General features: G+C 49.1%; 1 protein-coding gene across 1 annotated transcript; it reads right to left on the bottom strand.

The window, feature by feature from the left end:
* Positions 1–275: 275 nt before the first annotated feature.
* Positions 276–27305, bottom strand: PI4K2A (phosphatidylinositol 4-kinase type 2 alpha). Its single transcript, XM_056120661.1, has 9 exons — positions 26795–27305; positions 16653–16853; positions 13330–13461; positions 12748–12901; positions 10442–10503; positions 7542–7641; positions 6475–6608; positions 6012–6071; positions 276–2610 (listed from the first exon to the last, which is right to left on the bottom strand). The coding sequence occupies exons 1-9, from the start codon at positions 27239–27241 to the stop codon at positions 2449–2451; spliced, it is 1452 nt and encodes a 483-aa protein (XP_055976636.1). The 5' UTR covers positions 27242–27305; the 3' UTR covers positions 276–2448.
* Between the last annotated feature and the right edge of the window lie 388 nt (positions 27306–27693).

Here is a 27693-nt window from a genome sequence, read left to right as displayed (position 1 = left end):
CATAACGAAACAGATGTGAACGCCTGCACCAAATATTCAGTGAGACTTGATTACAGATAGAGTCATGATGGCTGGAGGTTCAATTGCGGTTATGAGAATAGGTGTTGGCTGTCAGAGCATGAGGACTATGGAAATGAGGGCCTGTATCTTCCCCCACCAGAGGGAAGCCATCCTCAGAGCCCGAGCGCGGCAACTTCACAGAAACACAGGCTTCTTTATCCATAAATTGCATTCGACTTGTCTTCCTTTCACCCAAGAAAACCAGACAGCCGCAGTCAGAATCGGGCTTGTTATTCATACATTGCATTGATCCGGATACAATTCTACAGTGCATTATAAGAACAATACCGAGGGGCTGAGCCAGCCCCGCCTCTTCTCCCTGACACAGGGCAGGGACTCTGGCTGGCAGAGGCTGGGCCCAGCTGGGGGCACTTGCCACCCAGGCTCTGGCCCTGGCACTCTGGATCCCCGGCTCTCCCAAAGCCCCCATTCAAGGCAACCCGTGTACAGGCTTCACGGAGAGGGGAGATGGACCAGGGAAGGAAGGAATGGAAGGCCAGTACTTGTGCCTGCTGAGACTGGGATGGACTCCAGGGAAAGCGCGATCCAGACTCCTTCCATCACAAGAGCAGGTCTGGGTAAGGGCACTATAGGTCGGCTGGGCCCGGGAAGCCACCAGGTCCTCTTCAGTCCTGGCAGCCCCCAGCCCCAGCAGGGAACATCCCAGCTTGATGGAGCACAGAGCAGGCTGCGGTCCCCAGCTGGCCTTGGAGAGCCCCGCTGCTTCCCGCGGTACACCTGGAGACTGGCCCCACGGCTAGAGCACAGGCTGCTGAAAAGTACCATCAGTCAGCCAGGCGGCAACCTGCACCTTCTTGCACAGGGTGGGCGTGTGCGGGCTGCTACCCGAGACACTGTGTGTGTGTGTGCGCGTGTGCGTGTCCCGTTCCCAGAGACAGCATATATGTCTGAATGTGCGTCTCCCGCTCCCAGAGACCTTAGTGTGTGTGTGTGTGCATGTGTGTGCGCGTGCATGAATGCACGTTCCTGGGGCCTGGCATGGAAGGAACAGGCCTGCACTGTGGGCGAGGGCGGCACTGCCTCCACCTCCTGAACAGCAGGTGCCGAGCAAGCGGCAGGCACACAGCCATGGTCCTCGCTCCCTTTCTTTGGTTGTTTTTCGAACCTTCAAGATAGTCTTTCTTCAATGCTGATTGACCAATCGCGGCTCCAGACAAGTGTCCAGTATCCAGAAAGTAGGGCTGCCCCTGAGCCAAGGCAGTACCTCCCTATGCCCGCCTGAGGCCATTCTTCGCTTTGGTGTAGAAAGGGCTCAAACACCTGGCAAGGGGCATGGCTGAGGGGGCACGCCATGAAGCAGGAAGATGCACACTGAGCAGCAGGCACGGGGCGGGGGGTGGTTAGGTAGAAGGCCTCTCTCCTTTGGGCCCTGCTTGTCTCAAGATGCCTCGAGACACTGGCTCAGACCAAGAAATCAGGGAGCAAAGGAAAGCCACCCTTTAGGAAGCATCCACCAGACAGCAGTGGGGAAGAACTAAGATCCTGTCCTCTTGTAAGAGCTGAGACCCCCACCAGAGCCCCAGCAAACACTGAGAGGCTAGAGATGAGAGAAGGCGGAGGGAGTGGGCATGTTATCTTGGTCCAGGGCAAGGCCTCAGGCAGTAAGTCTGGGGCACATAAACCCTCCAAACAAGGATGCGCCCAGCACACTCCAGCCACCGATGCTTTTAGCCTGCTGGGGAGTCAGCATCCTGCCTCCGAACTCTGAGAGGGGCTAGGCAAGAGAAGCCCCAGCAGAGCACAGAGCAGAGTTAGCAAAAGGATCCGAGCAGAGCTGCTGGGAGTCAATTCTAGAGCAGAAGACCGCCCCCCACCCCTCGGAAAAATGTTTGCAGGGAGTGTCTGTCCACCTATTGCACTGGTGGGAGGGAAGGGGAAAGGGACTTGGCGAAGACCCAAAGGAAAGCTGTGGCCCTGGCCCACCCTGCCCGCCGCCCTGTCCACTGGAGTGAGGGGCAGGCACCCGAACATCCCCAGCTGTGCACAGAGAGGTCTGGGTCGGGGGCTTCTGATGGGAGAGCCGGGGTCCTGCCTGCGTGTTGCTACTAGTTTTTAAACGTTTTGTTTCTGATGCAGAATATAAGGAGGAATTGCAACAGTGGGGTGTCAGGGAGGAGAGGAAAGTCCCCAGCCCGCCCCAGGGGCTGCTGGCAGAGGTGGTCCTTCCCCAGCACTGGGACTACTGACCAGAGCCCCAAGTTTCCTGTACCCTCAGAAGGGCCCAAGCCCGCCCGCCCGCAGGTGGTGCCCCCTGGGGCCTGCTGAGGCCCAGGGGCTCTCAGGGGCATTGCTCTTTGCTCTCGGGCCTTGCTGGCCACTGGCTGCTGTCAGGCGTCCTCCCCTGTCGGTGCCTCTGGGGCCTATGGGCTACCACCACGAGAAGAAGGGTTTCCGACTCTGAAAGCTCTGCGTGTAGGACTCGGAGTTGGCGCGCTGGTGCGAGCGTGCCGTCTCCACGATCACGGGCGGCATCTGCACCAGGTGCAGGGGGCTCTTGTTGTCCTTGAGGGCCTGCGTCAGGTTCAGGATCTGTGGGGGAAAGAGAGAGAGCAATGAGGGCAGCTGAGGAAGGCAATGGGCAAACGGTGTGTGCAAAGGCACCAGGAAACCCCAGACAAATGGCTGTTCCATTCCATAAAAATTGGAACAGAAACAGTGTATCGTGAGAAAAGGACTCCCCAGTCACCCAAAAACACAATGAAAACGGGGGCCAGAGAGACTGTACAGCGGGTAGGGCACTTGCCATGCAGGCAGCCAAGCTAGGTTCGATTCTCACAAAGCCAGGAGCACTTCCAGGTGTGCCCTCTACTCCCAAATACAGTGAAAACAAACACCTTAAGTTTCCTGCCCCCCCCCACCCCCCCAACCAGTCAACAAAGATGCCAAAAGCAAGGGTGAGAAGCTGGGAGGGTCAGAGATGGGCTGTGGATCACAGAGGGGGCTTACAAAGGACAATAAAGGCTTTAAGACCAATAGGCCCTCTGGCTCAACACTTCTGTTTTTAAGAAATAAATATTCCGGGGGGCTGGAGTGATAGCACAGCCGGTAGGGCGTTTGCCTTGCACACGGCTGAACTGGGTTCGATTCCCAGCATCCCATATGGTCCCTTGAGCACTGCCAGGGGTAATTCCTGAGTGCAGATCCAGGAGTAACCCCTGTGCATCGCCGGGTGTGACTCAAAAAGCCAAAAAAAAAAGAAAGAAATATCCTAAATACACACAAAACAGTTTTATCCAATACAATGCAGTACTGTTCCTACCACTACAAATAGTGTAAAGCCCACGAGTATGGGAGCAGTGAATAGTTTAAGGAATAAGGAGCAATGTAAAATATTTCACTGGCATAGAAAGTTGATTCTGATAAAGAATATCATCATTTAACCCAACCTTTATTTTATAACATTCCATCTTGGGGCAGGCAGTGATTTGTGCTAGCTTACCATTTTAAATCCCTATTTTCCAATTTCCCTACAAATCATCATGTATAAACATCATGGAGCCTAAGAGATAGTAGAGTGGAAAGGCACTTGCCTTGCACATGGCCAACCCAAATTTGATAGCCAGAACCCCATATGGTTTCCTGAGCCAGCCAGAAGGAATTACTTCTGGTGGGCTCAGAGTATAGCCAGAGCACAGAGCCATGAGCGAAGCGAGAAATAATGAAAACAAACAAACATAAATACACTACATCAAATAGTATTTATAAAATAATTATCAGGTAGGGGCTGGAGAGATAGCACAGAGGATAGGGCGTTTGCCTTGCACACGGCTGACCCAGGTTTGATTCCCAACATCCCATATGGTCCCCTGAGCACTGCCAGGAGTAACTCCTGTGCATCGCCAGGTGTGACCCCAAAAGCAAATTAAATAAATAAATAAATATCAGGTATTAAAAAGGGCTGGAGCGATAGCACAGCGGGTAGGGCGTTCGCCTTACACGCGGCCAACATGGCCGACCCGAGTTCGATTCCCCCGCCCCTCTCGGAGAGCCCGGCAAGCTACCGAGAGTATTCGATATGCCAGACACAGTAACAACAAAGTCTCCAATGGAGACGTTACTGGGCCCGCTCGAGCAAATCGACGATCAACGGGAGGGCCTTTACCTTTACCTTTACCTTTTAAAAGGGGCATTATTTCAGTTGAATTGTCCCCTCCAAGGCTGTCATCTCTTCATTGTCTTTTTTCCCTAATAAGTTTTTATTTTCAAATAGTTTTAGATTTATAGAAAAGCTGCAAAGACAGTACAGAGTTTTGCATGTACCCAGTTTCCCCTTATTTAGCTTGCATAACCATGCTCCATTACTGAAACTGAGAAATCACACTGGAACACTGCTGCACTGGTTTGGTTTTGTTTGTTTGGAGGCCATGCCCCGCAGAGGTGCTCAGAGATCAGCCCTGGCAGGATGCTGGGGAGCAATCTGGTCTGGCCTACCCATCACTCCTGCACTTGGGTGGAATTAGTTTTTCCTCTCTGTGCTTCTGGTCCGGCACCCCACTGGACACCACGTGGTTTACAGATACTGCAGGCCTGTGCTGACGAGGACAGCACTTTGGCCCTGGGGTCAACAGGAGAACGCTCACGATGTATCTTCTCTGATAGGTGAGTTTACTGTGTGATTCTAGAACCATTTCTTTAAGCATCTCAAATCAACCAGGTGTTGGAGGTGTTGGAAGTTTTCAGTCAAGCCAAAGACACCAGGTAGGTGGGGCCGGGTTGATCCCTGAAGTCATAAATCCTCCATTCACATATCTGTGGCTTACAAATACTGTCCATAAAGAGCTGGAGACTCACCTGGCAGAGGTTGAAGTCACCAGCTGACCAGTATTACAGCTCTTTCCCTACTGGCTCAGGGACTCACCTGGCAGAGGCTCAAGTCACCAGCTAACCAAGGCTACAGCCCTTTCCCTACTGCTTGGGCACTTGTCAGCACCTTATCTGCTTCGGCGTCTCAAGGGAGGGTGGCAGGAGGCTGACATGGACTGGGGGCAGGTGGCAGGAGAGAGATGGGACTTCAGACCAAGGCTTCCTGGGCTACAGGTTTTAAAAAAAATTTTGGACCGTCCAACAGTGTTTAGAGGTTCCTCTTGGCTCTGTGCTCAGGGGACCATATATGATGCCAGGATTCTAACCAGGTTCTGAGGAATACAAGGCAAAATGACTTAACCCCTGTACTATCTTTCTGGCTCCCAAAACATATTCTTTACTTTGCTCTGGACGATCAACAATGTCCAAGGGAGGAACTGGAGTGATAGCACAGCGGGTAAGGCATTTGCTTTGTACACAGTCGCCCCGGTTTCGATTCCCAGCATCCCATATGGTCCCCTGAGCACCGCCAGGAGTAACTCCTGAGTGCAGAGCCAGGAGTAACCCCTGTGCATTGCCAGGTGTGACCCAAAAAGCAAAAAAAAAAAACCCCAATGTCCAGGGGAGGGAGCTCCTAACCTCTCTTTCAAAGTGAAGGGGAAAGAAAGGAAATATGAGTTAACTGTAACAACAAAAATGATAACCATGGTTAACATCTGAAAGCTTACCACGTGCCAGATACTGTTGTTACCAAATACTTCACAGGTATTATCTCATGCAACCCCCTGGCCAACTCAGCCAAATATATCACAGCCACACCTTATAGACAAGGAAACAGAGGCTCTTTCCCAAGGCCACGAAGCCTCTCAGATTCTACCGCCTGGGCCTTAACCTCAAAGGCAGAGGAGGAGGCCTGCATTGAGCAAGCTGGCAGACATGAACCCAAGTGAACATGGGCTCCTTTATTAATGAGCGATCCAGCACTGGCATGTGGTGGATTGCTGACTGGCCACCATGGAAGGGACAGAGATAAGGAGCGACCCCCTCTCCTCTCCAGGTGTCAGGGCACTGACACGGCCCTCCCCGAGAGACCCAGGCACAGCACCGTGAGAACGGCCCCAGCTTACTTGTCCCCGCATGACAGCAATCTGTTTGTGGAACTGGCCTCTGTCGAAACCAGGATCTTTCTGCAAAAGAAAGACAGGAGATGGAATCTGTACAGGATCCCTCTAAAGAACCCGCTTCCCTGCCCCCATGGGAAAACAGCTAATAGGAAAAACCAACAAGCAGTTGGATGACGTTAAGCACCACCCCAAGAATTCCCTGGATCACAGATGGGGAAACTGAGTCTGGTCACCAGCTCTGAGAACTCTGGGCTTTGCAGGAACCCTGCAGCCAGTTGACAGAGTAACGGATACAGGCCAGCCAGCTGCCTCACAGTGGCCAGTTTTTCCCGATCAGTCCCACTTCGGTCCTGCTGTCCACCTGTGGGAATCTTGTTCTTCACTGGCTCATAAGAGGCAGCACTGGGACTGACGAGAAAATCATTCAGACTTCCTTCTGCTATCTGGGGTGGTTCCCAGGGCTAACCTTAAAGAGTTCATATAGGTCCTCCTCCAAATCCTTGATGAAGTTAGGGTCTGATAACTTTGGAAGAATCAGATCTTTGATCTCCTGAGAGAATGGGATTTTTGCCTGTGGCAACCAGGCCCAGTAAAAAGGATCTGAAAAGAGAGAAGAACAAAAGCAAAGCTGATGTTGAAATTTTCTGGCTTAAGTGGTGGAGCACACACCTAGCACATACCAGGCTGAGCTTGCCCCCACGTACCAAGTTCCACACTCCCTCCCTCAGCACCACCCTAGCGTGAGGCTAAACATCAGCTGGCATGGCACGCTCAACCTCCCCAGCCCACGCCCGCCCCCTGCCTCAATGCCGCCAGATATAAGTCCCACAGAAACATTTTTGTAAAGCCCTGTCAATCTTGTCATTGGCCTATATGCCAAGCACTGAAAAAGGCAGAGCCCTTATACCTTGAGCTATACAGAAAACTTAACTCTAACGGTCACAGTTAGTAGTGGAAGAACTCAAGTCAAACCCAGGTCTACCCCAGAATCTAGGATCTGGAATCTCGGTCCTTTCCCAGACTTGATATGGTTTTCCAAGACTTAAGTCTATGTAGAAGCAATTACTATAACTGAAACACTGAAATGCTCCTTCTGAAAAGAGCCTCATTCTGCAAAGGGGCAAGTGACCCAACCAGTATCTTTCCTTCCTTCCAAAAGTTTCTCAGGTTTCATGGGGGCAGGACCTGAACGCTGAGACATCACAAGTGAGAGAGAACACTAAAAATAGCTTCTATTCAGAGCTGCAAATAAAATTATATCAAGATGGTCCTTAGAAAGATGAGAAACGGCCAACACAGAGCTCAGAAAAATCTAAGCTGCTTCTGACGGGAGTCGTAAAGACAGCAGGGTTTCCACCTCTTCTGATGGGAGAGGGAAGGAATCCTAACAGCTTACGTTGTGGGGCTGTTGCCAGGTGCTCAGGAGCTGAATCATTTTAACTCTGACAAGAAGCCTGTGATTGAGGTAGCCTATCTCCATCATTACAGACTGAAAAACAAAGACGAAGTGGAATGAGAGAGGTCTTGACTTACATGCCCTCCAAGAGTCAGGGTGCTTTAGGGGGAAAGCCAGTCCATTGTCTATGGCAGCAACCTTGATAATAGGGTCCTTCACCACCACCCAATCTGTGTCCTAAAGTACCAGGAGAGACAAAAAGCTTAGGTCCCATACTCTTCAGACCTTATTTGTTTTGTTTTTGGATCACACCCAACATGCTCAGCAGGGATTACTCCTGTTGGCTCTGCACTCAGGGACCATGCCTGGCAGTGCTCAGGGGACCACAGGCAGTGCTGTGGCTCTCACCTGGGTTGGACGTACGCAAGGCAAGCGCCTTACCCTCTATACAATCTCTCAGACTGTTCAAGCAAAGCATGCCCACTCATCTACTCGGCTTTTGAGCTGGCCTTCAAACTGCTATCCGAGCACAGTATAACCACAGCACTGCTCTAGTGCCTGGTCCAAGGTTCAAAGAACCAATTTTATCTTAGAAAAGGTACCCAGGAGTTGCCTGGTACATGAGAGTAATGCCAAATGGCTCTAAGCCACTCCTAGGGAAGGCAAGAAGATCCCCAGGACCATGGAAAACAGAAAATCCCTCTCAAGCCAGTTGAGGTCCTTCTGCGTGTCCTTGCCTGTCACTGCAGTACCCATACTTCCCATGGGATACAGGCCACAGGATAAGGAAAAAAGAAAATGACTAGTGGCCAGGGAGATAGCTTGGAGGGGTGGAGTACCAAATCACACACTCCCTGGGCCCTAGCACTAATCTGTCAGAAGGGAGTGTTGGAGGGAACAGCCTCTGGGCCCCCATCCTTGCACCTCTGGGTAGGTCACGATTGAAAAAAACTAAAAGGAAATGACAAAGAGAGGGGTCAGGCTCCTATGACAGCCCATCAGCCACTCTCGGAGTGTCTGCTTGGCCCCAGGCTTCACAGTCACCATGTCATGCCAGGAACAGGAAAGCACGTCCCGGGCACCTGGATCCAAATCCACAGGGCGCTATGCTCTACCCAATGGGCTGTGGGAGGCTGGAATCGGGGCCAGTTTAACTAAGCTCTTCGGGGTATTCTTGTGTGTAAAATCTTAGGAACACTACTGGAGAAGGAAACTCACTGCAGTAAATATTTTGGAAAGAAACATGTATGTATCATTGCACTGTACCTCTTAAATATGCAAAGATACTGTATGTCACTTTGAGAAACAATAACAATAACAAACTTCACACTGTCTCTGAGTGAACTTGCTAGTATTTTTTTTTTTAATGTAGACAGGCGGTCAGGAGATGGTATAGAGATTTAAGCATGTCCCTTGCATGCAGCTGACCCCAGTTGGCTCCCCAGCACCCCATGTGGTCCCCTGGGCACTGCCAGGAGAGATCCTTGAGCACAAAGTCAGAAACGGCCCCTGAGCACTGCAGCTATGGCCCAATGCCCTGGCCCCAAGGTATCAACTAAAAGTGAGATGAAGTACGAAAGCAGCGAGAGAGTAAAGGAAGGTGACAGAGCAACGTTTTTTCTTCCCAAAAATGACATCTGTCCTGGACTTGTGATCTATCAGGAGAAGTGTTTTCATCAATAAATTTTTTAAAAAACTTTAGAAATCACTGAGTCAAACAAAATCAAACAGGTCCCGATAATGTGCTTCTGAGACTTTCCCCCCCCTTTTCCTGGTTTTGGGGTTACACTCAGCAGTATTTGAAGGATACTCTTGGTTCTGTGTTCAGGAGCTACTCCTGGTGATGCCGGGATTTACACACTGCCATGGCTGCAGGTGCACGCAAGGCAAGGATCTTAGCCTCTGGGTTTCTATCTCTGGGCCCTGCTTCTCAGACTTTACTATGCTATACTATGTGAATTTTACCCCCATAGACTCATAAGAAATTACTAACAAAAACAAAAAATAAAAATTAAGAACAAATATTACCCTCTGAATTTTATTTTTTAATTTATTTTTAAAACAAATATTAAAAACTTTTTATTACTCCCTGGCAAGTATAGCCATAACTATTTTATATATAAACATATTTCTGGGATTAGAGTGACAGTACAGTAGACAGAGCATTTGCTTTGCATGTAGCAGACCCGGGTTCAATCCCCAGCATTCCATATGATCCCCCAAGTCCTGACAGGAGTGATCCTTGAGCACAGAGCCAGGAGTAAGCCCTGAGGGACGTCAGATGTGACCCAAAACAAAATGAACGAAAACCATATTTCTTTCACATTTTCTGAGAATCACTGTCACTGTCACTGTCCTCCCGTTGTTCATCGATTTGCTCAAGCGGGCCCAGTAATGTCTCCATTGGAGACTTTGTTGTTACTGTGTTTGGCATATCGAACACGTCACGGGGAGCTTGCCAGGCTCTGCCGTGCGGGCGAGATACTCTCGGTAGCTTGCCGGGCTCTCCGAGAGGGACGGAGGAATCGAACTCCGGTCGGCCTTGTTGGCTGCGTGCAAGGAAAACGCCCTACTGCTGTGCTATCGTTCCAGCCCTTCTGAGAATCAGAGAATTGTTATGCTGCATACAGGAAGAATAAAAAACCCATCATGATAAAGCTGGATAATTTAATATAAGAGGAAATAGCAGTAAGTTACTAGTAACAACTCTGATTTTAAGCATTTCAAAACTTTTTTTTTTTCATCCTGTGCAATAGATTGAAACTGCTTTTTTTTTTTTAACTTAGATATTGCAATTTACATAGTTATCTATAGTGGGTTTTCAGGCATGTGCTAGTCCCGCCTCCAGTCTCACCACCCTAAAACCCCACCCCTCCATCACTACCCCAGATTCCCTCCCACCCTCCAACCTGACTCTTGGACAATTTATACATGCTACCTTGACTCTAGGAACTGGCTTGACCTAGATCCTTGATCATGACGTACTTCCATATTATACAGTCAACCTCACCTTCCAAAATACAGAACAGCCTCTTACCCGAGAGCCACAACTATCCATGGGATAGTCATATTTAATCAGCCAGTTGTCATTGCCTCGATCTGTCAACAGAAATATAAAATTAGGACTAGGACATGACTCAAGTAGCAGAGTACAAGCCTTGTATGTGTGGTTCAGGGGTTTGATTCCAGCACTGCAATGTACCACAGTGCCCCTCAGCTTTACCTGGTGCAGCACGGGGCGCCTGAGCACCACCACATCTACACACATATACAAGCATATACAAGAACACACACACACACACACACACACACTTTAGTAGAAATAAATGGAATTTCTTTCACTTTTAAAATACTGAATTAGAGGGGTTGGAGCAATAGCACAGCGGGTAGGGCGTTTGCCTTGTACGTGGCCGACCCGGGTTCGATTTCCAGTATCCCATATGGCCCCCTGAGCACCGCCAGGAGTAACCCCTGTGCATCGCTGAGTGTGACCCAAAAAGCAAAAAAATAAATAAAAATAAATAAAATAATGGATTAGGGACTGGAGTAATAGCACAGCGGGTAGGGCATTTGCCTTGCATGTGGTCGACCCAGGTTCGATTCCCAGCAACCCATATGGTTCCCCGAGCACTGCCAGGAGTAATTCCTGAGTGCAGAGCCAGGAGTAACCCCTGTGCATCGTCGGGTGTAACCCAAAGAGCAAAAAATAAATAAAATAAAATAATGGATTAGATGTTTTTATATACTTGGACCAATCAACAATTAATGCAATAGCAGAATAAAAGGGGAAAAACACCACATGATCGTTTCAATTGATACACAGTGGAATAATATACAGCTCTTAAAAAAGACAAAAATCACGCAATTTGCAGCAACATGGATGATCCGGGTTTTGGACTACACCTGGCATTGCTCAGGGCTTATTGGCCCTGTGCTCAGGGATCATTTCCAGCAGGTACAGGTCAGGAGTGGGAGGGTTGTGGGAAAGGGAGATGCTGAGGATTGAACCTGGGTCGGCCACAGGCAAGGCATACATCCTACTCTATATATCGCTCAGGCCCCTGGAGCAACTTGGACAGGCCTGGAGGATACCAGGCTAGGTTAAGTCAATCAGCAGGAAAGGAATAGATACAGAATGATCTCTTTCATATGTGGGACTATGTATGTGGAACATACAGAGCAAGCCAGCAACAGAGGGAGAAAGGCAACACAATGGGACAATTAATCCATACAACTGATCAGCTGGTGGGGGGTGAGGGGGATTTGAAAAGGAGGGGCCCTGGGGACCTTGAGGGAGGGAGGTGAGTACCAGAAGTGTGGTGCTGGAATTATGTACATGCAAAACTATCACTACCAATATATAAACACAATACCTTTAAAAAAATTTTTAAAAACTTTAAAAAAATATTTTAAATAACATAGTAGGGAAAACAAAATCCTGTGCATTGTTGAGAGTAATGAAGATGGCACAGCACTACAGCAAGCAGTATTGGTAGCACCTCAAACATGCAAATATGAAACTACTGTATGACCCAGCAATTCCACTTTGGGGTACATAGTAAAAAAAAGTGAAAGAGAGTCTCACTGAGACTTCCGTACATCACAGCTTCATTATGAATAGCTGAAAAGTAAAATCAACTGAGAGATGAACAGGTGAGTAGAATATGGAATATCCATCTAATGAACTGTTTTTCAGCCTTAGAAAGAAAAGAGGGCTGGAGCAATAGTACAGTGGGTAGGGAGTTTGCCTTGTACACAACTGACCCAGGTTCGTTCCCCAGCATTCCATATGGTCCCCTGGACACTGCCAGGAGTAATTCCTTGAGTGCAGAGCCAGGAGTAATCCCTGTGCACCACCGGGTGTGACCCAAAAAGAAAAAAAAATGCTAACACATGCCGTAAGATGAACAAACCTTGAGGATATTTGCTAAGTGAAAGAAACCGGTCACAAAATGACAAATCCTTTAAGAGTCCACTTACACTAAGTACTTAAGAGATAGACCAATCCTGGGATAGGCCTTGCTAGTTCAAGGATGCTGCAGTACTTTTTACTGCCGGGTGGAGTCAAGTGTCTTCTGTGTGGGGCCAGCAGAGAGGCTACTGATAACTGTCAAGCTGGCTCCTGGCCTCATCACCTCTGATAAGGACTCACGATGTGCCTGGATAAAGCTGTCTTGGCACAAGGTTTTCTGAGCCCCTGCCCCTCCCCCACCAAAATTGTTTCTGGCTTAGAAGACTTTCATCCTGAAGACTGAATCCATGCTCTACAAATTCTCACACTTCCACCTGTGTCCTGCTACCCGCAAAGCTGGCCCAAGGCCCTTGGCACCTCCACTTGCTCACCAGTGTTCCGGATGATGTAATCTAGCACCACCAACCGCTCAAACTGCAGCAGGAGATGCCTGTTAGTGTTCTCTGGGAGGGGCTCTGCCTCGAAACGCCGCAGCCAATAGTCTGCATCCTTGTAACCTTCAACAAAGAGCTGGAAGGAGCCGACCTGTAACCGAGAGGGAACAATGAAACTGAAACCTTAGCCTAAGTCTAAAATTCAGAACCACGGTCTAAGTCTAAAGACCCTCAGGAGAAGCCAGGTACACCAAGGCCCAGAGGGAGTTTACAACAGAGATGTTTTTCAAGGCATTTTCTTCTTTATTTCAGTGCAAATATAGGAGAAAAGGGCTGTTCCAGGGATTGCTCATTCGGAACTGAGAAGCCCGTCTCAATGATCAGAATATGAATAAATTCTCTTCTTTGGAGGAATGTCCTCCAAAGGACATTTGGAGGCTCTTCACAAATGAGGAAGACAAGAAGAGCCTCAAAGCCAGCTATTCACATGTGTCCAAATGTGAGCATGTGGACACTTGCTTCCCCAGATCGTATGCCAGTATGAAAATCGTCACCTTCAATTATAGCTAGAGTCTATACCTTTGGTGGTAGTCCGATGCGATTGAACCGCTGCCCAACTTTTGGCACTTTCTCTAAAGCAAGGCGCTTGCCCCTGGACTTCACTCGATCAATGGCACTATAGTTGAAGGTCTCACTGGCCAGGTAGACGACCTAATGTGGAAGGACATGCAACAGACAAGTTTTGTAGAACAACATGGCAAGAGCTGAGAATAATGAGGTGCTTACCAAAACTGTTCCTCTTCCACAGCTCACAGGAAAAACATAGTTCTCAGTCTTCCTAGATGCTGGGAGAAAGTGCATGTCTAGTTCGGGCCAAAAGATTGTGAATAAAGTGATGTCAAAATGATTGTCAAACTGTGACAACACCACCGTAATCTATAATCTATATGTAGGTCCATTATGACACCACATTGTTTTGTGACTATCACTCACATACCTAATTTTTTTCTCACGACTAATGAAATTTGGTGGCCAGAGAGCTAGCTCAAAGGGTTGCATGCAGGAGACCCAAGTTCAATAACCAGCACTATATGGTCCCCTAAGCAACAATGGGAGCAACACCCAAACACAGAATTCAGACTAACCCTAAGCATATCTGAGCATTTAGGGGTTATGACCCCAAAATGGGTAAAATTAGAGGGCACAGAGATAGTACAGGGGTCACCACATGTGTCTTCTATGTAGCCCAACCCCAGATACATTCCGGGTACATGGTCCTGGAACACGCTCAGGTGTTACCCCCAAGAACTGCAGTAACATGTCCTCAGGCCCATCAGGGGAATCACTGGGCACTGCCTGGAAAGTGCCCCTACCCTAATTTTTCTCACAAAGCAAATCTGAATTAAAAAAAAAAAACACTCCCTATGACTAACGAAACTACCACAGGCTGAAACTGGCAGAAATGGAGAGCAAGCAGACTCATCCGAGAATGACAGCCTTACCACGTGACACTACCACAACGGGAGTTCCGTTTCCATGGCAACGGACACCAGGATCAACTGGGCAGAATCCTATCACAAGGGTGGGGAGGCAAGGGGAGAGTCTTCCTCTAAATAGTCTCCAACAACCATCCGCTAAGCTTCCAAAGTTCTACCTCCACTCGGTTGCACAAGTACTTCAGTTGCTGACTTTTTGCTGCAAAAAGCCTCCGGTCTCATTAAGGTTCTCTAACAGGGAAAGAAGAAAATCAATGTAGGGAAGAAACGGGATGGCACAAGTGGTTAGAATAGTCATAAAAATACCAAGAATCTCAGAGTGGGCCTCAGGCTCTTAAGCAACAAGGGAGGTGGATGTGTGGTGGAGGGTGTCCTGGCCCCCTACACACAAAAGAAACCAATGAAGCATGAAATGCTTACACTGCACCAGCACCAAAGTCCATTTTTTATATGGATTATCACATGCAAAGCCTGGCAAGCTCCCCATGACGTATGCAATATGCCAAACACAGGAACAAGAAGTCTCAAATGAAGACATTACTGGGCCTGCTCAAGCAAATCGATGAACAACGGGAGGACAGTGATACAGTGCTATCACATGCATTCTTAAGAACCACCCTATAAAACAGAAATTATATACCAAATTATTTGGAGGTTGGTGGTGACGGAGGATGCTTCCCAAGCAGTGCTCAGCAGTCATGGGCATTTCCTGTGCCAGCGGGCTGGCAGTGCTGGTCTGAGGGTTGGGTGACCCGGCCCACAGCTTCTGGGGGCCACAGGGCTACAGCCAGGAGTGCTGGGGACCATGTGGTACAGAGACGCATGGGCTCGATTTAAGGGCAATCTCCCTAGCCCCTCTACCTATATTTGTACAGTGAGGAACTGAAGGTTGTGAGGGGACAGATGGAGTGTTAAGTGACATGCCCAAGGACCTACCTAATAAAAAGCTGCAGAGTCAAGACTAAGCCTCAAGCCCTTTGATTCTTAGGCAGCACACTTCAGACGCACAGGCAGAGCTGAGCTCAGGACCATGGGCAGCCAGCAAAGAAAGGAAATTACAGAGTGATGACAAGGTGGACTTTAAAGAGTTCTAGGGTCAAGAGGGGCCCAGTAAAAGGCTTTCAGGTTAGGCAGGAGATCTTTCGAGCATTAATTACCATGCAAGATGATCAGAGTATGCTGCTTTACTACACGTAAGTATGCTTGCATGCGCACACTCACATACACGCTATTGCATAAATAGAAGACACGTACACACACACACACACACACACACACACACACACACACACACACTCTCTTGCATAAACAGAAGGCACTGAGCCAGGCCAGGCAAGCAATCCAGACTGAGGACAGGTGCCAAATTGGGCAATCTTAGGTATTATACATTGTTTAGTTTTGTTTCATTTTGGTTTGCTTGGGGCACTGCCCTGCTCCAGGCTCTGGAGTCACTCCTAGTGATGCTCAGGGGACTACACTGAGTGAGGAATTGAATCTGGGCCTCGTGATGCTCAGGGGACTACACTGTGTGAGGAATTGAATCTGGGCTTCTCGAATGCAAAGCATGCACTCCTGTGCCCTTTCAGTTTTCTCTCTGGCCTCTGGCCAGTAGTACTATTTGTTACTCTTTGATACTCTCTGACTCACTGATTCAGCTGGAAATGCTTACTGCAAGTGCACTACTTTGCTAGGTACTGAGAATGAGAAAACATTTAACAATAGAGTCCCTGATTTCTATAAACTTCGACTATAAAAGTTGGCTTACGGCTTCGAATTTGGTGGCAAAGAAGCAGGCTAAAGGGCTGGAGTGAGAGTACAGTGAGGAGGGCATTGGCTCTGCACGAGGCTGACCCAGGTCTGATCCCCAGCATCTTACACGGTCCCCCAAGCACAGTCAGGAGTAATTCCTGAGTGCAAATCTAAGAGTAGCCCCTGAGCATCACCAGGTGTGGCCCTAAAACCAAACCAAACAAAAAAGAAGCAGACTAAACATCCACAACAATCTTGTTTTCTGCTAATATATCCTGGGAAACAAACAAACAAACACACACACACAGGTCTGAAGGGAAGCGTTCATCTGCTGCCCAACTCTTTGCCCAAAGCCTATAGCCTAAACCTTTGAGGAAACCTCAAGCAGGGGTGGGAGGCAGGTCCCTCAGGAGTGGACAGATGGATGGACCTCTACTGCCTAAAACCACCGTCCTGAAATCACTTGCAAACAATAATCACAGCATGCATTTGTTATTCTGCAATCAAGATCTAGAGCTTTCATCAGATCATCAGAGCTCACAATCAGACACACAGTACCCACCCTCAAGCCACATCAATAGCCCCAACTGGACCTAATGCTACCAAGACACAGCTCAGGACTTTGGCCCCAGGAAGGGTGCTGGAGACGGTACTAACCTTTGTACGGGGGACAATGTTGAGTTCCAGTTTCTGATCCACCAGGCTGGCCCCCGCCTCTGAGAGGTAGCCCTGGTTGAGAACAAGGCAGTCCCGGCCGAAGCAGCAGGGACAGCACAGCTTCTGCAGCCACTTGGTCCACTTAGGGTTAAGTTGCCCATAGGGCTCTTCATTCTTCGGTTTGAAGACACCAATGATCTTCTATACAGACAAAAGACAAACAGGATGTTGAAGGCAAGTTGATGAGAGCTGCCCAGAGCCCAGGTCAGCAGGAATCCAGGCAGCAATATGAGGGCACAGGCAGACTACCACCACTGGCATTCAGATGCAGGCGCCCTCCAGCTTGGAAACGGCAAGAGAGGGTGTCAGGCAGGTCAGGTACAACAGGAATAAAACATCATCAAATCTTGGCCCCCAAGGTCCATACTGTTGTTCTGCACTACAGATCATTTCCAATTGAGATGACCGATTGAGGACAACAGAGCAGGTGAGTTCCTGAGAGCCCCAGCCACCCTGGGGATGTGGGTTTTGACTCCTTCCGGGTCAAGAGAACTCCACACCTGTGCTTCTACTGGCTGCCCCCAGAGGTTAGGACAGAAAGTGCCAGGTACCTGTGGTCTTGTGGTATGCTAATTTCCCCGGTGGGAACTGCCTCTGGGTTGGAAGTGCAAGAAGCAAAAGTGCAGGGAGGGACTGACTGTAGCTAGCCAGGAAGTCCTTACTTTCGCTGCTGCTGGGGAACCAGCCCTTTTCTAAGGGAATTTCTTAAACAGATGCCTCCCGACACAGTGCCCTTTGCCACCTCTCCGAGTGTGCTAGAGATCAACTGCCTCTCTGCCTGGATTAGGTGTGGCCAACATATCTGTTGCTCCTTCACCCACAAGTGCTGGAATGTCCTCCCCTATTCCATCTCCCACCACCAATTCCTGTACAAACTTCAAGAACACCCAATCATACCACATCCCAATGCTGTTTAGCAGTTTCATGCCACGGGATTAAACAGCGAGAAGCCCCCAACTAAGAAGCGCAGAATAGCCCTATTCTGCAGGGAGGAATGAAGGACATGGAGCTGTGGTGTCCCCAGTGCACGGTCCCTTCTGGCCACTGGGAACACCACCTGAGCCCCGCTGAACACCGTAGCTGGTCAGGAGAGGTTTTATGTCCGAATCAGAGGTCACTGTCCAGACCAACAGGCGTACATTTAGAAAGGAACTTGGGACTTTGTTCTACATCGGACCTGCTTGAGGCCTCCTGACAACTCAGCTGGTGGCCCACTGGCCAAAGGCTCCTTGGAGTACCCTTTGCATTTGTTTTCCATGAATTCAACCTGGAATGGTATATAATCATCAGTTATGGGATGGTATGATATCAAGATATTGGTGGTTTGGGTTTGGTATTAGCCTGTGGGTATGTTTAACTTTCCTCTCAAAGATAATTCACAGGAGGGCAGGCCAGTGTGGTTCATTTTTAATACTTGGAAGATACTGATCACCTGTACCCCCATGCTATGGTCTCTAACATACTGCTATGAGAACCCCAGATAAACAATGACCTCTTGAAAATTCCCAGAGTAGAAAAAACTAGTCTAGTCCCACAAACGAAGCTTATTTTGTGAAGCCACCTTGACGTGGGTCAGTTCATGTTTATGAAATGGTAAGTAAAGCACCTGAGCCCGGGTATTAACGGTATGCACTGGCCAGTGTCTGTTCCCAGGCATGCTGACTGAGGGCCATACACCCTGAGCCTCATCCCCTGTTGGGATGCTTTTGGTCTGTGTTGCTAACCTGCAGAAGCATCTTCCTTAGGGCGGCACAATATACCTTGACTAGGAAAAAGAAAAAAGAGAAAAGAAATCAACAGAAAGGACATTAGGCATTATGGAACAAGAATGAGAAATAACTCCGTCTGGGACCAGAGACGTAACAGGTACTAGGGAGCTTATTGTACAATGGATAGGGTGTCCTCATGGGGCGGTCCAGGGTTCAACCCCCAACACCCCCTATGCTCCTGAGCACCAACAGAAGCGATCCCTGAGTACAGAGTCAGGAATAAGCTGTGAGCAGTGCTGGGCGTGGTCCAAAAACAAACAAAATAATTTCATCTATGGTGATAGCCCGGCAAGCTACCGAGAGTATTCGATATGCCAAACACAGTAACAACAAAGTCTCCAATGGAGACGTTACTGGGCCCGCTCGAGCAAATCGACGATCAATGGGAGGGCCTTTACCTTTACTATCACAGTACTGTTAAAAACAAATCTACCTTAAAATGAGTTTACAAATGACACACTTTCCTGCTGAGACCAGGATCACAGCTGCCTCTCTCTGAAGGTTCCCTCCCAAGCTGCTGCCCTGGTTCTCGACCTCAGGGTCTGCCCTAATTGATCTCATCCTCTCCAGGCTGCATAATGGTCATTTCAAAGGAAGAAAAGTAAATATGCTGTCCAAGTGATTCATCTTCATATCATATGACTCTCGCTCTCTGCTCACCCCACTGCCAACTCGAGCGTGGCTGGGTCATAAGACACTTTTCTGTGGGTGTCACTTCCTGAAGGCAAGGTCACAGCAGAAAACACACATCCATCGGCTTGCATTAAGTAAGCATTCATAACAGAAATTGGCTAGGTGCTTGTCTCCAACAACTGGCCAATGTTGGGATCAGTTCTTTGGGGAAACCAGGAAGGATTTGAGAGGGCAAGAGAAGTATAGACAGACCTCTCTATTCTCTCCAAAAAGTTCTTAAAGTCAAATTCACTTATTCACAGAAAACATTAAATGCCTATATCCATATCACAGTCTTCAGAATGACATTCTGAAGGTTAGCTACCATCTTAAGTTAGTGACCTTCCTGTCTCTGCTCTCCTGGACACTGGACACACACCAAAGACACCACTCAGAGAAGGACTGACAGGTACATTACAGATCTGCCAAACCTCAGGACAACTTAGGGATTGAACATCCCAGAACCCAACCAACTGGTCAATGGAGGTCAAGAGTTCTGCAAGTTGGTCCCCAAAGAAAGGGAGAGGAGACCAAGACATTCCTAATTCTAGCAAGGACTGAAAAAGGCCAAGTAGAGACAAACTCTATTTAAAGAAAGTAGAACTTGTAGGCCAAGAAACCAAGCATCACTTTACACCGACCTTCTCTTTCCACAATAAGGAAAGCAGGAAGAATTTCACCAACTCTAAAAGCATCAGAAATCATCACTGTACAACGAGGATTTCATTGAACAGTAATGCCAAATGCAGGAATGGTAGGATGGGAAGGATGGCAGAGAAGGTCACGTAGAGAGAAAGGTATATAGTTGTGTTCAGGCCTACATATATGTCTCCAATTCAGTTAACATTTGTTCAGGGCTGAAGAGCTAGTTCTATGAATTGATGGAGAAGGCCCAAGTTTGGTCCTGGACACTGCATGAGCATCACCAGGGAACAACCTCTAAGCACAGAGCTGACATATGAATGGGTTTGGCCCATAAATATACAAAAAATAAATAAATAAAAACCCAACTACTTGGTACCTACTTTGTGTGGTATTCAGTGGGGTACCCAGATAAGATACATAAAACTGCCTTTGGCCTCATTTCTAAAGTTCGTGTCATATGACTGTGCTACTGAATCATAACACTCTCCTTACTCATAGAAACTGACTTAATATTCAAATTAGAAAAACACCCACCAGTATTTGGTTCAGGAGAAAATAACTGTTGCCTTATTCTTCCCAACAACCTCTGTCTCCATTAATGCATGTATAAGACCTCTATTATATTTAAGGAAAAGCTCCTGTATGAGGTGAATGTTCTTAAAACATTTTTCCTTCACACCCACAGACTAAGCCTCTCTTAACAAAGTGGGTAAAGTGTAGGTAGCTTAAATAACAGCAGTTCATAAAGCTGGAACTGAAAACAGACTCCGCACAGGGACGCAAGTGGCCACGGTGGGCTGGAGTCAGGACCCAAACCTTCACTTGCTGGAACCTGGAGTCCAAGGTTTCCTGAGCCTACCCTGAAACCCCACAGAGGAGAGGACTGAGCCAAGCTGAAGCTAAGGTTCAAGCACATCACTCATATCCCAAACCAAAATACACAGAAATAATATTCCCCCCCCACACACACAAACACCTTTTTTAACCTTTGGGCTAAACCTGAAGAAATCTGGGAGCTATATTACACAGTACAGGATACTGAACACACAAAGGATGAATTCAGTCCACTGAGAAAACCATTACAGGCCCAGAAATAAGTCCTAATACAAGTTGGGTTTTCTTTCTTTTTTTTTCTTTTAAGTTTAATGAACATGAACTCGTCAGCTCTCAAATCTGTTGGTGTTTTTGCTTCTGCATGTGTGTCAGAGATAGAACCGGATGCCAAAAATATGCAATTAGCTTTATCTCTAGTCCCTCAAGATACCTTGAGGTATCATATACGAAGGTTACTTATATGGATGGACTCTTCATTTTCTGCATTTGAAATGAAAATAATATGTTAAACTACATATTCATCTAATAATAAAAGTTAAAAATGTTAACAGAAGTAACATGCTTTTAAAAGAAATAATCATTTTAAAAAGCTCTTTGAGTGAGGCTGACATCATTTGGGGGGGGCACACTTGGCGGTTTGGAGGGTACACAGTCTGGAAGGGGGTCACAGCTAGCATCATTGGTAGGGGGCGGGCACAGTCTGAGGCTGCCCCAGTTCAGTGCTGGACTCTCCCCTGCAGAGCTTGCAGAACCACGCGGTGCTGGGCATTGAACCTGGGCCTCCCAAAGGGCTCAAACCAAATGTCTGGCCCGAGTCCAGCCCCGTTTTCCATTTCTGCAAATCTCTCTAGCATCTTGCTTACTAGAAGACAGGCTTCACATCTTCTGTAGTACTTAATTAAGTAAAGATGATTTCACACATCTTACAGAATTTGGAAATCTCCACTGTACACTTGTATGGAAATTAAGAGTGAAAATAACATGCAAAATATTTTTAAATTATGGAAGCAATTTTGACCTGGGTTGGAGCGATAGCACAGCGATAGGGCATTTGCCTTGCATGCAGCCAACATGGCCAACCTGAGTTCGATTCCTCCGCCCCTCTCGGAGAGCCCGGCAAGCTACCGAGAGTATCTCGCCCGCATGGCAGAGCCTGGCAAGCTCCCCATGACGTATTCGATATGCCAAACACAGTAACAACAAGTCTCTTGATGGAGACGTTACTGGAGCAAATCAATGAACAACGGAAGGACTGTGACCGTGACTAAATTTTGACCTACAGCCACCGTACTGGGCCTCCTCGGGATGCCTGGGCCTCACTGTAAGAACTCTGCATAACAGAGGCCCTTTACTTAGCTAGTTAGGAAGTGAAGCCTTATTTACAGTTAACTCAGAGAGGAATGGTTAATCTAAATATGAGACAGGATCCAAACAGAAGGAATCAGATTCAGCCTGTATTCATTTTTCCACCCGCTGCCCCCAGCCCAAGCGTCTCATCCATCAAAACTTAGTCAGGACATCTCCTTAGAACTGATGGCAGGTGAGGCTTACAACCTCACGAACTAATCTCAGACTGATAATCAAACTTCACTGTCTCTTAACTTGGTATTGTTGTTGTTATTTTAGTTTGGGGGCCACATCTGGAAGCACTCGGAGCTTATTGCTGGCTCTGGGCTAAAGTCCTGATAGTGCTCAGGGGACCACTGTGGGGTACTAGGGATCAAACTTGGGTTAGCCCTACCTGCTGTACTATCACTCTGGTCCCCATTTAAATTTAAAAAAAAATTTATTCTGAGAGTCTTTAATTATCACTGTGGCTTTCAGTCAAGTGCCAAGACCTAAGAATTTCTCAGAGCGTCCAGGTGGTTGAAAGATGCACATTCAATATTATAATTTTACACGTGAAAAATGGAAAAGCCCAGTGGCTTAGAGTGTCTGCTTTGTAGGCATATGATCACAAATTCAAATCCCTGGTGATCCACGTATGCTAGATACAATCTTGGTAGCTGGGCTCTCTGTATCCTGGCTACTCATCATTTTTTTAACTGCACAAAATGCACCAGAGAGGGGGACGTGACCTTAAGCTGAATTACCACAGCTGTAACTCATGTGCGAGCCCAGAGCACATGTGTGCAAGCACGCATGCAGACCTCAATGAGCCCTGCACACTGCAGCTCTGTGACATGCTGTGACATGTGACATGCTGACAGCACCGGACATGCTGTTCCCTGCCACATCAACAACCACAAAGGAAAGAAAGAGGTAGAAAAGGATAAAAAATGAAAACGGGCTGGAGACACAGTGCAGGGACCAAGGCTCATACTTCTGCATGCAGCTGACCCCAGTTCGATCCGCAGCCCCACATGGTCCAATGAGCATCACTGGGTGCAGCTCTGGAGGCCCTGGGTACTGCCACATGTAGTGCTGGGGCCCCCAATCACCACCATTGGGGTGACCTAGGTAACCCCCCAGCTCTGCAGAGCCCAAGCAGCACTGTATCTTTCAGTCCTCACACAGAACCAGCCAGGTTGATGGAAAATCTCCTGTAGGAGTTGGCCCAGGATGAGCACTGTTTGGGAGTCCCCCCAAAAAAAAGACAAAGGAAGAAATTTTGGGGGAAACACTATACCATATTTATGACAAACTCTTGATGAGTAAAGTACTTTTAATGTTTATGCCTTTTCTGGATAAAATATTTTTAAATGGTTCAGAGCTACTGATAAAAAGGTCAAATTCCTAGAACATGTGTACCATGTCTGGTTGTCTGTATGATTTTAAAGCCAATATCAATTAGCATTATCGAATGAATTACTTTTTTTGTTTCTGTTTTCGTTTTGGGGCCACACCTGGCAGTGCCCAGGATTTTCTCTTGGTTCTGTATTTAGGAATCAAACTGGGAATGGTCACGTGCAAGGTAAGTGCCTCAGTCCCAGTACTATCTTTTTGGCCCCTAAATTACCAGTCTTAAAGTTAAAGCATTTTCTCATACTTAAACTGCCTTTACCGCAGTCGGTGCCAGGCATCCAAAGAATGTCTAATCAAGAGATCAGTCAGCATAATTTTGAAGAGAACACTGACCTCTCACTAGGCACCAGCAACCAGGCCTGGGGCTGTATCTCACTTAATCCTCTTAAAGCAGGGACTCTACAATTCTATGATTCCTGGCAACAAAATCATCTGGCTAATTATTAGTCTCACACAACAGAAAATGCTCAGAAACCCCCTTCACACGTGATTCAGCACCAGAGCGACCCGAAGCCCAGGAATGTAAGTGAGGCGGGTAAGATGAGCACGCTCCACCAAGACTTCCAGTCCAGCATTTTCCATCTTATTGTTCTGGGACAGTGTAGGTGCTCACTTGCTCACTCGGAAGCGAATCCATTCTAAATTGGGAAGTAGAATCAGGGCTGTTAACTTCAGAACCTTTCTCCGAAGGTTTAAACCCCAAAGTTACTGTAGAAACTTCTAGTTGGCCAGACCTTCGCTCCCTCTTTCTTGGACACACAAAGCCCAGAGTTACAGGTGGTGAGACAACAGAAGACAGCTACCATCCACTGCTTTGGCTAAATTGTGGACCACTGATGAAGGAGAAGGAGAGGGCATACTCTCTCTCTCCCTCTCGTCTCCAAACTGGCTGAAAAGCATCTGTTTGAGTAGCAGAAGCCATGTAAGATCACAAAGCAAAAGCCTCATGCGAAGGAGCTGGTTGGTTGGCCAGCAGGAAGGATGATGCTTCCAGCCCAGATCAGGCGAAACGCTGTGTCAGCCCTGAGCATCCTATAGGCTTCTTTTATGGGATCTATGACTCCTGTGATTTTTTTAGTCATTATTTTTAAATTTGGGGAGCGGAGCTGCTCCTGGCAATGTGGGGGAACAGGTGCTCGAGGGATCAAGGGATCAACCCCCCTCCTCCCACATGCAAAGCATGCGTTCCAGTCCTCTGAGCTCCCGACCCTATATTAAATTTTCTGTCACACAGCAAATTTAATTCTAACCACTGTGGAGGCTGAAATGAGAAGCCAGAAATTCAGCAGTGACTGACAGAGTGAGCAGAGCAGAGCGGTTAGGAGCATGAACCAGAGCAAGGGCCAGACCTTCTTGGTTTAAACCCTGCCTCTCACTAGCCGTGGGACTCGGGGCATTATCATCCACAGGGCCAATACTATGACCTACCTCCAAAGACAGTATGAAGTGAAGCAAATGACTGAGAGGATGTATCTGGCATGTAGTAAGTGTCACCAAGTATTGGAAAAGCAAAACAAGCAAAGGTATTTGCAGCAGGGCCACCACAACATTTAGGAAGTGGGTCTCTTCTCTAAACCACACTTTCCTCAGGGGCAAAAAGACGGTCACATTTGTAAGTTTTGTCAGAGCATATATGATTTGACTTCCCTCTTAAGAAAGGACAGTGGCCCTGAAGTTTTAGAGATGGGGAGTCTGCTGCCCACCAAAAAAATGCCCACATCCCCCACCTGTGTCCTCTGCACTGAGGTGGAACATTTCACCTGTGAGGAAGAACTGAGAGGTCATATTACTGCCAACAGTCAGAGCCCCAGATCTCTTCTCAGCTGACCTGACATACTTACAACTAATTACAATAGCGTCATGAAATAAAACCAAAAACCTTTCCTCTACTCCTTACCAAAAGACAATCCCAGACCCTTCTGAAGTCAGCTGAGAGGCTACCGTACTCCGACTCATAACTCAGATCTCATTCGGATTCAATAAATAACACAACACAGACACAAAGGAAATCATCTTGCTCAAATAAGACCTTAAGTCACCTATTTTTTCTTTTTTGGTGTGTGGGGGGGAATTGATGGGCCATACCCAGAGATGCTCAGGGTTTATTCCTAGCTCTACACTCAGGAATCACTCCTGGCAATGCTAGAGGGCCATATGGGATGCCCGGGATTGAGTCCCGGTCGGCTGCATGCAAGGCAAACACTCTACCCACTGTTCTATCTCAGGCCCCAAACTTAGCCATCTTTTTTTTTCGCTTGTTTTGGGCTACACCCGGTGGTGCTGAGGACTGACTCCTGGCTATATACCCAGGGATTACTCCAAGGTGGCTTACAGGACCATAAGAGGTGTAGGGGATGGAACTCAGGCCGGCCCCAAGCAAGGCAAGCGCCCTATTCGCTGTACTTTCCCTCGGGCCCCAAGTTACCTACCCTTCTTCATTCTGAAAGAGATGGATCCCAGGTGACCCTTCAATTTAACTCGCTGCTGCCTTATTTAAGGGACCTGAAAACCCAGCGCTCTGAAACCTCTCCCCAACTCCGTCTATGTTAGCTGAGTGGACAGCAGCATTGCTTAGATTGTCCTGCCTTGGTTAAAAAGGATAAAGGTCGCCTCCTGGCTGCCCTGGGCACGTCTTGCTCCATCCTTAGGCACGAAGAGAGAGGGCGAGGAGAAACATGGGCAAGCCCTTTGCCTTAGCAGAAACACTGTGTATGTATGTGTCCCGGGAAAGAGAAAGGACAGGTTTGGGCTCCCAAAATTCCACATTCTAAACGGAAGCATAAACTAAAAACAAAACAAAACTGAGGTGGGGTGGGGGGATTTGAACAATTTCCCAGAAGTGAGCAATAACCAATAACCGAGACAGCTGAGCTGGTGAGTCCACCCACTGGATCCCCAACCCAGGGTGGCTGGAGACATTCCTGCGAAACACCGTTACGCCCGGGGAGGGGGGCCCTGCGAGCCCTAAGTGGGGGTGGGGGGTCACCGTCCTCCTCCATCATCAACTGTCACGACAACTGATCGGGGTCCCAATAAATAAACAAATAAATAAAAGGGGGGGGCAAAGTCCAAAGGTCCTTGCGTAGGTCTGCGGCAGCGTCAGTCCGCTTAGGGTCACCGTCATCGCACTGACAGGACACTGATCGGGTCCAAAAAAGAGGGAGGGGGTGAAGTCCAAAGTTCCACGCGCAGGTCTGCGGCGGCGGCGTCGGTCCGACGCGGAGGGCCCAGGAACCTGCCAGCAAGCCGGCCGGCTCTCCCTCCCGCGCGGGCCGCCCCGTCGCGGCGCCCCACTCCCCGCCCCCACGCAGCGCCACCCCCGTCGGCTCCGTTTCCTCTTTCCCCCTTCCGCCGGCGGCGGCCCGGCGTCCCGCGGGTCGTGATTGATTCCACCCCCCACCCGCGCCCCTCGCTCACCCCCTGCGGGTTCTTGACGAAGTAGCTGCCGCTGGAGCCCTGGTAGATGCGCTCGGGGAAGATGCCGCGCTCGATGGCCGTCTCGGCCTGCCGCACCACCGCCTCGAACTCGGGGTCCTCGGGGAACTCGTTCCGCTCGCGGTGGGCCTGCGCGGCGTGCGCCGCCGCCGCCGCCTGCGCCGCCAGGGCCTGGGCCTGCGCCGCCACCACCTGGGCCTGGCCCTGCGCCGCCGCGCCCCGGGCCCGGTCCAGCAGCGGCTGCCGCTCCCGGTCGTGGCCCGGCGAGCCCGGGGGTGACGGAGCCGGGCCGGCCGCCGCCGCCGCCGCCGCCGCCACTCGCACGGCGCCCCCCGGCACCTGCGGGAAGTGGCTGCCGGAGCCCGACGGGAAGGTGTAGTCCGGGGGTTGGGCCCGCTCGGGGGACACCAGGGGGCTCGTCTCGTCCATCCCTTTAGGCCGCCGGCTCCCGGACCCGGCGCGCTCCACACAGCTGCGCTCTCGGCCGCGACCAATCCGAGACGCCCCCGAACTCGGCGCGGCCAATCAGGTGGCGGTACCTTCGCGGGCCCCGCCCCTCCCGGCCCTGTTTACTCAGCTACCCGGAGGCGCGACCCCTCGCGCGCCAGCCGGGAGCCAATCGCACCCGCTCCGGGGCCGGCGCGTCTCCCCGTGTGCGCATGCTCCGGGGACACGCCCTCCGCCCCCGCGAGCCCCGCCCCGAGCTCGCGCTGGCTGGCTGACTCGCAGGAAAGAGGCTTCGCCTGATGGGTCAGCTGTCGGGCGCTTCTACGGGACCGGCTGGGGGATTGGCCAGAGCGGCGTCTGTGTCCGCACCCAGTGTTTATTGATTGAGCACCTACTGCTTCTTCTGAGTGCTGGAGAGACAGCAATGAAGAAAT

Source organism: Sorex fumeus, unplaced genomic scaffold, assembly GCF_029834395.1.
Source record: "Sorex fumeus unplaced genomic scaffold, SorFum_2.1 ptg000043l, whole genome shotgun sequence".
NCBI lineage: Eukaryota > Metazoa > Chordata > Mammalia > Eulipotyphla > Soricidae > Sorex > Sorex fumeus.
Note: the sequence above shows the minus strand (reverse complement) of the source record. Positions and strands in the feature narration are given on the sequence as shown.

What these genes read in the sequence shown, in the direction of transcription:
- PI4K2A (XM_056120661.1), bottom strand. Translation starts at nt 27,241, where the DNA reads ATGGACGAGACGAGCCCCCTGGTGTCCCCCGAGCGGGCCCAACCCCCG. An exon ending in CCCTGACTCTTGGAGGGCAT is followed by an intron (nt 6,609 to 7,541) that starts GTAAGTCAAGAC and finishes CTCTCTTTTCAG; the next exon opens with ATCCTTTTTACTGGGCCTGG. An exon ending in ACCTATATGAACTCTTTAAG is followed by an intron (nt 6,072 to 6,474) that starts GTTAGCCCTGGG and finishes TTTCTTTTGCAG; the next exon opens with AAAGATCCTGGTTTCGACAG.